General features: G+C 48.2%; 1 protein-coding gene across 1 annotated transcript in view; it reads left to right on the top strand.

Moving 5' to 3' along the window:
- CLN5 (CLN5 intracellular trafficking protein) overlaps positions 1 to 12,470 on the top strand; it is a 181,272-nt gene that overhangs the window by 56,043 nt on the left and 112,759 nt on the right. Inside the window, exon 2 of the mRNA XM_069205256.1 lies at positions 6,608 to 6,782. Coding sequence (XP_069061357.1) covers positions 6,608 to 6,782 — 175 coding nt within the window. The remainder of the gene's footprint in view (positions 1 to 6,607; positions 6,783 to 12,470) is intronic.

The raw sequence follows: 12,470 nt of genomic DNA, 5'->3' as shown, positions 1-12,470 counted from the left end.
GTGGGCTCTGATAGAGGCATGTTCATGCTACGGTTGTCCAGGTGAGGGGGAGGTTACTGGGGCAGTTCTGGTTTTGGTTATCGAAGTTACACAGGTTGTTTTTTGTTACACACTATGATTGGGAGGGTACAAAGACACCCACACTAGGGAGACATGTAGAACATCACACACAATGGTAGTCCGGAATAGTTATACACTTCTCACCTGGAATGTGAGGGGACTTGGCACGGCCACCAAACGATACAGGGTGATGTCATTGCTTAAGTGCCGGGGAGTCAGAATAGCCTGCCTTCAGGAAACTCATCTGACGGATGCTGAAGCGCAGAAACTGGCCAAAAAATGGAGAGGGCAGAACTATAATGCTACTTTTTCATCTTTCGCAAGGGGGGGTACACATCTGGATAGCCCTGGGGGTCCCTTTTGCATTGCACTCTATGGAGGCAGATATATCCTGCTTAGAGGGACCCTGGAGGGTCACCAATGGGAAATACTCAATTCATATGCCCCTAAGACGGACGACCCAACATTCTACCCCGCCTTAGCTAGTGAGCTGACCAGGCACATGGGGCCTGATATCTTTTGGGTGGGGGACTTCGACAGACACACCCCCAGACAGGGGACCAAGCCAAGAATGACAACAGATTTGAAGACCACAATGTCACACCTTGGGTTCTCAGATATTTGGAGAGACACCCACCCAGAATGTAGGTAATACACGTGTTACTCATTGCACTTTCAGTCGGCTTGATCGCATATTGCCCACTCAACATACCACCCCCAAAGTACAGCAGGTATCTTTGTGGTCCGACAAATACACGATATTTGTCGGACCACGTCCCTGTGGTGCGTGTAATTCAATGGGGCTGTCCCTCTTGCACATTAGATAGCTGGAGGTTCCTTTCAGAGATTCTTCAGGATCTGGTGGGTAGACGCGCACTGGCACAATTACTAACATAATACATGGAACATAATTGGAGGTCCACGCACAGGCACGTGACAGAACGGGAAGCATGTAAGACTGTGCTCCGGGGAGGATGTATGGGGTTTATATGTGGAGTACGGAAGACCCTTCAAGCAGAGCTGACTGATAGGGAGGATGTCCTGGCAACATGCCAGCAGGGCGCAGAGCGGGGTCCCAACGCTCAATAGGAGGAAGTTAACCTGCTACATCAGATGATTGAAACCAGAGACAGGCTGGAGCACTACACTTTAAAATCATATCGACAATTCCTACACCGTGAAGATAATAGCTCCGGGAGGCTCCTTGCATGGATCCTCTGACTGGAACAGCTGCGCTCCTTAGTACTCCATCTCAGGAACCCCCGGGGCAGAGAAGCGAACACACAACATGATATAGTCACAGTATTTAGGGATCACCTAGAGAGAGTATATGAGAACCCAGAGGACCCAGACTCAGACACATTAGGGGACTATCTGGCGGAGGTGCGTCTCCCCCAGTTGAGTGAAACGGGACTGCTGGCACAGGAGGCGGACCTTACTCTTGAGGAAGTGATGGTAGCCATTAAATCTCTCCCATTGGGGGGGAGGCCGGGAAGCGACAGATTCACGGGCGAATTCTATCATACGTTTGCGACGGTACTCGCCCCGTGGCTCTTACAATGAAGCGTTCAAAGCCAAGATATTGTTAGACTCAATGCGGGAAGGCTTCATAGCAATGATCCCTAAGTCTGGGACGGCAGCCTCTGATCCGGTGCCCCCCCCCCCCCAGCGCCTCGAAACCCTAACGGGTACAAAGCGCGCTTTATAAATTATTGATTGATTGATTACCGCCCGATCACAATGATTAACCTCGATTTAAAGTCCTGTCTAAAATCCTTGCAGTGCAACTCGCTACCGAGGTGACCCACTTGGTCCGTTCAGACCAGTGTGGGTTCATACCGGGACAAAATACCTCTGCGAATACGCGTAGGCTTATGCATGTCCTTCATGGGGTCGAGGACAGCGATGGGGACTTAGCACTGGTATCGGTAAACATAGCCATAGCATTTGATACAGTCAACTGGGTTTACCTCCTCCAGGTCCTTGACGCCTTTGGGGTGGGACCTCAGTTGCAGTGGTGGGTTGAACTCGTATACACTGAACCGTCGGCGAGGGTCAGAATGGGGGGACAGTGCTCAGACAGTCTCAAGATACAGAGGGGGGCCCAGCTGGGGAGCCCTTTGTCACCACTGCTATTTGCAATGGCCCTGGAACCCTTGGCATGCAAACTTAGACGGGACATGGAGAGGTGGGGTATTATTCTCCGTGGGACATGCCACCTGCTATCGCTCTATGCTGATGATACGCTTTTTTATCTGCGGGACCCCGGAGTCTCGCTTCCTATCTTAATGCAAGAGCTAGCGACCTTTGAGTACTTGTCTGGTTTACGAATTAATTAAAACAAATCTCTGATATTCCCCTGGGGATCTTATAGCGGATCCTACTGGGTGCATTGCCGATCATGCCCCTGCGTTGGGAGACTGACCATTTCCGATATCTCGGGATTATGATAGTCCACACGGCCCAGCGCCGTAATCAACTCAACATTGAGAGGGTGCTCTCAGGCTTGGAAAGCTCGGTACGCTTTTGCAACACCCTCCCATTATCAATAATGGGACGAGTCGCGGTCGCAAAGATGGTATTTTTGCCTCCGTGCTTGTACACCTTGCAAAATTCGCTTGATACACTCCCTCACTCGGTCTTCAGGCGTCTGCACTCATTGCTGGCGTTTCTGGTATGGGAGGGGGGGCCGCTGCAGGGTCAAACGGGAGACTCTTCAGCTCCCCCTCAAGCAGGGAGGGCTGGCATTAACCAATTTGTAGTACTATTATTTAGCCTCCCAGTTACAATACCCAGCGCTCTGGTTAACGGAGGGTGAGCATTGGGGAAAAAAACCTACTCAGGGATGACCCGGCATGAAACCCTGACACAGCTGCTACACACAAGGGCAGAGGTGAACAATCACTTCCATACCAAATACAACACACGGCAAAGCTCTGAATGCAGGCGGTGATAGTAGTCGGCATTGCGCACCCTTTGCACAGGACTTTGAGTTCTGGGATCTTCCGGCGTTCTGAAACTTGGCCGCTACGGTGGATGCTTAACCCTGGCAGGAGGCTTGGTGCTTACCTCTTGCAGACCTCTACCCCAGTGAGACCTTTATAACTTTTGAGGTAGCACGGGATACCTTCGGGTTGAATCAGGGACAGTTCTTAACATATGCCCACTCACCCAGAGGCCCCACTCTTATCTGTAATGCTTTGAGTACTCCTGGAATACAGGGGAGCAGACATCAATCACACATATATAAAGCCATGGTTGCAGATACGCCCATGCCTGTTATGAGGGCTCGAGTGGCGTGGGACGGCGAACTGAACGCACCGTTGGAGGAGCAGTGGAAGGCAATATGTGCTTTGCTCCGTTAAGGGACCTGTAACGCTAGATTCAAACTGATATATTTTAACTATATACATCGCACGTATGTCACTCCTGCCTTACTCCATAGAATTTATCTTAGCAGAGATGACAGTTGCCACTGCTGCAATGCACGACCAGCAACCTTCCTACACTTAGCTTGGGACTGTCATATAGTACAAACCTTCTGGGAGGCAGTGGCCCAAACTTTAGGAGCAGTGGGGGCGGTGAGATTTGAGCGAACCCCGGCAGTGCCTTCTTGGGAATGTTAAGAGAAAAAGGGTAAAAAACTTGAATGGAAATTTGTGCAGTTGATACTGGTGTTGGCCAGGAAGAGTGTTACGTTTACTTGGATGAGTGCGCAGGGGCCCAGCATGCAGAGGTGCCATAAAGACATCAATGAATGGGCATTGGCAGAAGAAATACGCTTACGGCAGGTTAGCAGAGATGAACACCTTGAGGAGGATATACTCGCATGGTAGGGGATGCTTGCAAGGATTGCTGAACTTGAAGAAACGGGGCAGGATGTCTCCCTGGGTACTCAGGAATAGCGGTGGGGGAGGCTAGGCTACGAGAAACAGTATTCGCACAGTCACTGGGAACACAATGAATATCTATGAGGCACACCTACTGTACCTTTGAACCTTGGGATATCATGAAGTAGTGTGGGGGGGGGCAGCCGATGTGTGCAGATGTGGTTATGGCGCAATGTTTAGAATGTGCCAAGAGCTAAAAATTGGAAAAATAAAAAATAAAAATAAAAAGAAACAAATGGCTGCAACTCACACTAGTTGTTCTCAGTTTCTACCTTGCTTTAAAGAAGTATTGCTTACACTTAACACTTCACTGGCAGCTAAAGTGTCCTCTATATAACTTAAACTATACTGGACAAGACTTGTCTCCAGTGCTACACTGTTTCTATTTGCAGAGCAGTAGCTTTGATAAAGTCATTGTTGATGGGATCAATGATGTCATCAATTACGACATTTGAGACCTCATCAGTAATGTCGTCAATTATGTCATTTAATATGTCATGAAGGATAAAGAAGGTTATAAGCAGTGCACGGTGAGGGTGCATGGTATAGTTAGCTCAGTAAAAATTGTGAATTTCAGTCTAATTGTTTTGGTTTTAAATTGTTATGTCTTGTAATAATACAAATACTATCTATAACATCACTTTGATCTTTGTTTTTTCAGTAACAATAGATAGATTTAAATATCTACATATATATCAGTTAAACTTAGCTATAATGTAAATCATTCCTTCTGAAAAGTAATAACTATAAAGTTAAACATTTTTAAACATTACTTACTCTGCTCTGCCACATCCACGCCAAGCAGACTGGCCAGGTCATGCTCCCAATCAATGATGTCAGCCCAGCATTGTGTCATCTGCCACTGTGCCAATGTGGCAGTGCCTAGAGCACTGCACTGTCCCCTACAGCAGCTTGTGTCAGATAGTAGCATTCACCAGGCCTAATGCCTACTGTCGGAGTGATGGGGGAGATGGCACCATGTGTAAAAAAACGAACGCCCATATTTATAGGCTTTGTGGCACAGGGCAGCGCAGCAAGTCACCTTGCTGTGCTACCCTGTGTCACAGGGAAAGGGCAGGAATGCCCAGTTTTTGAAAGAATACCTCACATTCCTGTCCTTCCTCCTACGCTGGCTCCCTTTGGGCAGGCTTGAGCCAACGCAAGCATCCTTGTACCATGGTGTAAGGGTGCCTTTGTTACATGCAGGTTTGTTTTTGTGCCAAAAGGGGCACCTTCCAGCACAAAAACAACCCTGAGAGGCTTTGTATTCTTTCTATGTGTGCTGCAGAATGCAGCACGCTTAGAAAGATGGAAAACAAGGATAAATAAACATATTTCTTCTCATTACATCTCTCCTGGGGAGGCGTATCTTTTTGGCTCATTCCCATACTTAAAAGTCCTTATAAATCTGGAAATGCTTCAAAATCGATAGATGTTGCATGGGAACACCCATGCAACACTCACGGAAACTCATTACCTGGTACAGAGTAATGTAACGCAGTGATTTGCGCTGGGTTACATTACTCGAGATTTATGAAGCCACGCAGGGCCACGTGAGATGGCCTTACTTGGCTTCATAAAACTCACTACGGTTTGCGTTGCTGTTGCACTGTGTTGCATGTTGCAAAAGTGATACAAACCAGGTCATAAATATGGCCCTCAGTGCGTCCCCCTTGCTACAATTGTGCCAGGGCATTCAACCCTTGTGCTGTTCTCGACCACATTAGGCTGGGAGGGCATAGCAGTACTGCCTGCCTTTGCCATAGCTGAGAGAAGGTAGGTAGAAATGGAACAAAAAATGAAAAATAGAAACACAGAGACAGACAAAGAGAAATGAAGAGTAAAAATTAAGTTGAAAAAAAGGGAAAGATGTACAAGAATGGGGTGGATGAGCCTCAGAAGTTGGGAAACAAGGTAAAGCTAGGCAGGACCAAGCTTGAGCATTTAAAAGGGCTGCATGCATGCACAACGTGTCATGCCAGTTCTACATTTTTTTTTACAAGAGAATGCATCTCTGATGTTATTTTTGAGGGCAAGGCTCCAGAGACACATTACACATAATTACGTGCAGATGTGTGTCATTATGCTTTATATTTTAGTAATTTAAGAACTGACGCAAGTTTGCCCTCCCCTAATTGAGACCACTTATGTATGATGACAGAAAAAGTGGGAAAACTGGTAATGAGTGTTGTAGCAATAGAACTAAGAGGGGAAGGCATAGCATTAGCATTAAATAGAAGCAAAGGACGTCAGTTACTTTGGTAGACAAAAGTAAACATAAGGAAAATAAATTGCTAGAAGATGAAGAAGAAGAACGTTAGGATTGGCACATGAGGAAATAGAGACTTTAATAGTAAGGAAATTTAGGGGTGTAAGGCTAAGGAGGGCTAAGACGTCATTTAGAATTGGTCCTTTATAGAGAATTATTCCATTTAAGGATCATCAGAGGGAATTGTCAGGGCAGGGTGGACAGGAACTTGCCATGTTCATCTGGAATAAGGAAAATAATATTGAATGGAGCCAGGTGAAGCCATTGGTTACCATACCACACTGCTGCTTTCTCGTTATTGTGCACTGTTTGTTTTTCAAGGAATAAAATGAGATTTTGATACATTTTTCTTGCCAAAGTGACCCTTCCTTTAACATTCACAATACAGGCGTTTTGATTACCGTCCAAAAACAGACCCATACTGTCAAGCGCGATACACCTTCTGCCCAACTGGCTACCCCGATGGACAGATTCCTGCAATGAAAGATGAGGACACAATTGAGGTCTTTAAACTGCAGGCTCCTGTGTGGGAATTCAAGTATGGTGATCTTTTGGGACATTTTGTAAGTAGAAAATCACTTAATCTTGTACTTTCAACAGCACTTTAAGATTCTTGGATTTATGACTCTAAATCCGATTTGCAGAAGTGACATATTACCTCTTCTGAATAAGAACAACCTTTTTGCGTAGCACTTACTGATACAGTTTTGACATTTTGTAGTGTTTTCTATATCACTTGAACTTGCAGGACGAAAGGTTGGTTCATTGGTATTAATTTTCAAATTTGTGACCTATAGCCAGGGTACACATACATCTAAGTAACAAGCGCTTAACACTGTTTTTGAAGCACAAAGTTCTTTACGTCTTGCTTATGCTTACACCCTTCAGTCGCTGTATTAAATATTTCCTATAACATTTTGTCATTATTTTATAATTATGATCTCCATTTCTGGCGAAAAGAGATCATGCGTGACATTCACCTCTCCTTCCATGAAACAATTTGTTTTGATGTTGCGCCATGAGCGCTCTCTTTTCTGTTCAGTCTCATACTGTAATCTCTGGTAGTAGTACTCTTGGACACTAGCCAAGAGCAAGCCATTTCTTGACAGCCAGGAGGGACTCAAAAACAGCTGCTTTGAGAGTATGAGCTACATGGTGGCATCTCTGAGATTAAAGAAGTCCAAAATTATTCTATTTTTATTTCTTGAACCTATTATATGACCAAGAAATTAAGGTCCATGAAATTGGATATGTTATATATTTTTGCAGGTGGCTCTTGATACTGTTTCAACCTCCTCAATTTCAGATTGCTATTGTTTCATTATATCATTTATTTTGGAGTGACATGATTTTGGCCTGGGAAGTACCTATAGTTTTATTTTGGCTAATTATTATTTTTTATTTTTAACAAACATTTTGTTTTTCAATTTGTTACTCTTTTTTTAATACTTAATGTATTTAAGGACATCTAAATGTTAACTCTACTCTTGTTTATGTTTTAATATTAACTTTTTTTTGCATATATATATATATATATATATATATATATATATATATATATATAGGAGAGGAGCCAAGATGGCGACCGATTCGGACGCCTTAGCAGTGAGCTCCGAGATTGGAGCCCTGATGAGCACAACCGGCCCCGGGGTCGACCACGGAACCGGGGGACCGAGCGGAGCCGCACAAGAGCGGGGAGCGCGCGAGCGGGGCCGTGTAGTGGCGGCGCCTCGGAGGCTCGAGCCCCCGAAGAAAGAAGATCGGAGTGCCCCGGTGCAGCAGGGGCGAAGGTAAGAGGCGGGGGCCTCGGGGTGGCCCTGAGGAGTGAAGCCCGTGCATCAGTGCGGCTTCTCCCCTCACCTTGGCGCCCCCCCCCCCCCTCCCCTCCAGTGGATCCGAACAGAGCGAGTCGGCGGGCCGGGCCGAACCGAACCGGCTCTCCATTGTGGGGTGGGTCGCCCCCGCGGAACACACGAGGGGGTGCGGCAGTGCGGTGGTGCTGCGGCTGGGCGCCGGAGACGGCCCGGCCGTGCCGAATGCACAAGGAGATGGGCGCAGGGGGTAAAGGAAGGAATCTGTCGCGAAGCTGCATGGGCCTCACAGGCGCTCACCCGATCTAAGAGTGCAGTGCCCAATCACATCGGGGATGGCCCCCCCACCGCCCAATTAAGGAAATAATTGCCTCCCCCCCCCCCCCCCAGAGGCGTGGGGATAGTGAAAAAATGAAAAGGGGGCAACAATATGGACAGCAAAAAATAGACGAGGGGATGGATTAACCAGGAGGCTCCCCCCCCCCCTGTGCCACTGCCTTCTATAACACTGACCTCCCCTGCAGGCCTCCCTGCGCTACGTTGGCGGGGGCTTACGGACACGCGCAGGAGCGGTGTCGGTGGTGGACCACTGCGGGCATCTGGGCCGCCTGGAACCCCCAAAGGCTCTACACAGGTTGGGCACCCTGCGGGAGCACCTGCACACACCCCGGGACCGGAGCACCCAACCAGTAGCAGCAAGACCCCCCCCCCCCCCCCAATTGATCCAATCGATCCAGCACAAGGTCCCACAGATAGATCTGACAGACAGGGCCCACAGGCAGGCTATAGGGGCCTCAGTAGGACAATATACGCCGAAAGAAGAACCGGTGCTCTAGGGGCGCCCGGCTGGTCATGAAACGCATAACAAAGCTGCCCCCTTGCTGGGGGAGTTACTCAAAAGATAAAACAATGGCTGGGAAGTCCAAGTCCGCTAAAAATCAAGAGCGAAATGTGCCTGGCCTGGCGCCCAGCGACCAACAGCAAATCCCAACCTTGCAGACACTGGAGAGCACACTCCAATCCCACTCTATACAATTCGAAAAAGTGCTACAGGCAATCATGGACACTAAATCCTCGCTAGAACTCAGAATAGACACAGTATCGCAAGATCTGAACCTACTCAGAGTGGACCATCGGAGCTTGTCAGAGAGAGTGAAAACGATGGAAGACACCCTGGGCAAGACGAGCCCTATGGTCTCGGAAAACCAGAAACAAATTCAGCGTCTGGACGCAGAGGTGAAGATCCTATGGCGGCGTGCCGAAGAAGCAGAAAGCAGATCCAGGCGCAAAAATGTTCACTTCGTAGGGTTAACTGAGAAATTACCAGAACAGAGCTCGGAACTATTCATAGAGCAATGGCTAATTAAAGAGGTGCTGAGTGGGTCCCCCTCGAAGTTCTTCTCTGTTGAAAGGGCGCACAGAGTCCCGGGAAGACCGCCATTGCCGGGTTAACCACCCAGACCATTAATAGCGAGATTCCTAAATTATAGGGACCAAGACCTGATACTGCAGCAATTCCGCAGCAAAGGCCCATTCTGACATGAGGGCTCAGTGGTCCATGCCTACCCAGACTTCACACAAGAGGTACAGAAACAACGGAACTCCTATGTAAAGATTAAACAACGACTTCGGGAGCACAATATCAAATATGCTCTCCTTTTCCCTGCCAAACTGAGAGTAATTTCAGAAGATCGCACCCACATGTTCACCTCCCCCGAAGACGCCTGGACCTGGATGCACGCTAAAGGCATAGCGCAGACTAACGAAGGAGTGAATGAAGAGGAGGAATGGCTGACCTCCACATCGAGGAAGCGCATCAGGAGACGCCCCAGGGGTCAACCCACGGAGAGACAGGCAGCGGAGGCAAGAGCAAAAGTGTTGAAAGAAACCCCGTTGCTCATGCAGAACTCTTTTGAGACATTCAGGTCGGGCCCCCTGGCGGGCTCGGACTCGGCCAGTTCGGACTCCGCGATTACAGAAGCGCTCAGGGGCCCGGAGATCACCCCTAGAACTGCAGACGAACTGTGAATGGTAACAACAAGACGGCCTCCTCAGCCCTGTCGGGGCAGCAAGCGGCTAGGGAACAGAAGGGGGACCGCAGCAGGAACCGAACTGCCAGTCATGTTGGCTGTAAAGAGTATCTTTTGAACAATTAATCCCTACCTGCTGTGATCGCTGATTAATATCTGTGTGCATACGGAATGGGGGGGGCTAACATATCGGGAGCGCCCACACTTACATATGTACATACACGCAGACTAAGTCTGTGGAAGGATGTGAGCTCCGTACAAAGGACACATCTGGCACCTAAAATGGCTCCCCCACAGGTATTCGTACGGATACAGGCCTCACCAAATAGTAGAGTGTGGTGTGTTTCAATGCGTGATAGTAGTTGGTTAAGGGAAATAGTTAGAATGGGGGGAGGGGGGAGTTAAGTTTTATGTTATAGGTCAATTTAGTGGACAGGGTTTACTACCGCGGATGTCAGTCTTAAACGCGCACCCGGCGAAATGGGGGGGAGCTCGGAAGGAAGTCGCAATCCAGAATGAGTATTGTGAAGGTGCACCACACAATAATACATGTCCCAACGCACTAATGTACATGCACACCAATATGAAATAGTCACGTGGAATGTGAGGGGCATGGGCACGCCAGGCAAAAGAGCGCAAGTGCACGCACGTCTCAGGCGCCAGAGGGTTCACATAGCTATCCTACAAGAAACACACTTACTGGAGCCTGAGCTACAGGAGATCCGCGGGAAATGGGGTGGGCAGATAATAGGCACAGCCTACTCAGGATTTGCTAGGGGAGTACTGATATAGATAGCAGGCGGCGTCCCATTTGTCCGAACTTCGTATAAGTTAGACCTAGGGGGCAGATACGTAATAGTATTCGGTCATAGTAGAGGAACAACTAGATGGGAGACACTTAACGATTATAGGGATTTACGCCCCCAACAACACATTGGCGGGATTTCTGGGTACACTCTCCCCGGCACTACTAGTAAACCCCGCAGCCCCGGCCATATGGGGGGGCGATTTTAACAGCTTACCAAATGCAGTGCTGGACAGATCAAACCCCCCCAAGAAAGGTATAACAAACAGAAGTGCTAAGAGCCCTTTGCAGATGTGGGCGGAAGGTATGAGACTATACCACTTATGGCGCATGCAACACCCCAAACAGAGAGAATACTCATTCTATTCCATACCCCACAAAGTACACACTAGAATAGATAAAATCTGGGGCACTGCGGATATATGCACATTGACTAACGGGACAGAATACCTGGCTAAGACACTATCTGACCACTCACCACTCAGAATGATAGTAAAATGGGGAAGAGGACGCTCAGTGATCCCTACATGGCGACTACAGCCAGAAGCACTCCAATATCAGGCATACGCAGAGGGACTGGACACGACATTGAGGCAGTACTGGGAAATTAACACAGACTCCGCGGGCTAGCGAGCGGCAGAGTTGGAGGCGCATAAGGTGGTAGTCAGGGGGTACTGCATGTCGTCCACCTGGGGGGGTTAGGTGCACCCTACACTCGGAGATCAGCAACTTAGAAAAGGAACTGAGAGCACTTGAAACAGCGGTGGCAAGGAGGGTGGTACCATATACCGCATTAAAAGAGGTGCGTATAAAATATAATGAAGCAGATTCTCGCCTCCGTAGACACGACCACAAATATCATTTAATGGGGCTACAGTCGGAGGGTGACAGATCAGGCAGGCTGCTGGCGTGGCTCCTGAAGGAGGACCGACAGCAGTCTCCAATAGGGGCCATAAAACTAGACAACGGCGAGACAGTCACCACGCAAGCAGAGATAAATGGGGCGTTCAGGGAATACTATACGAACCTCTATGCCAAACGAGCGGCCTGTACATCCGCACAGCTCGCATCCTTTCTTGCAGGATCTCAATTGGCACAACTATCTCAGGAAGATGGTGAGAAACTAGAGGCCCCTCTGAGCGCAGCAGAATTGAACGTAGTATTAGCACAGATGCCCAGGAACAAAGCGCCGGGAATAGATGGCCTTCCTTTAGAATACTACGCAAAGTACTCAAAACATTTAAAGCCTCATCTGTTGAAAGTATTTGAGGAGGCTTGGAACCACAAGGCATTGCCCCCCACGCAGAGAGAAGCTATGATAGTGGTCCTACCTAAGCAGGGGCGGGACCCCACGGACGTTAAATCCTAAAGGCCACTTTCACTCTTAAATACTGACTGTAAAATCCTGGGTAAAATACTGGCTAATAGGTTAGCACCCGTCATCCACACTTTGATACATGCCGATCAAAATGGCTTCATCCCCAAACGCAACACCTTTTTTAAATATCTGCAGATTGCTGGGAGTGCTGGGGGGCACTCCGCCGGAGGCGTATGAGGAAATGGTGCTTTCACTGGACATCAAGAAGGCATTTGACACACTAAGGT

The sequence above is a fragment of the Pleurodeles waltl genome, chromosome 8 (assembly GCF_031143425.1).
Source record: "Pleurodeles waltl isolate 20211129_DDA chromosome 8, aPleWal1.hap1.20221129, whole genome shotgun sequence".
Lineage (NCBI taxonomy): Eukaryota > Metazoa > Chordata > Amphibia > Caudata > Salamandridae > Pleurodeles > Pleurodeles waltl.
The sequence above is the reverse complement of the archived record's forward strand: the minus strand, read 5'-3'. Positions and strand labels throughout refer to the sequence as shown.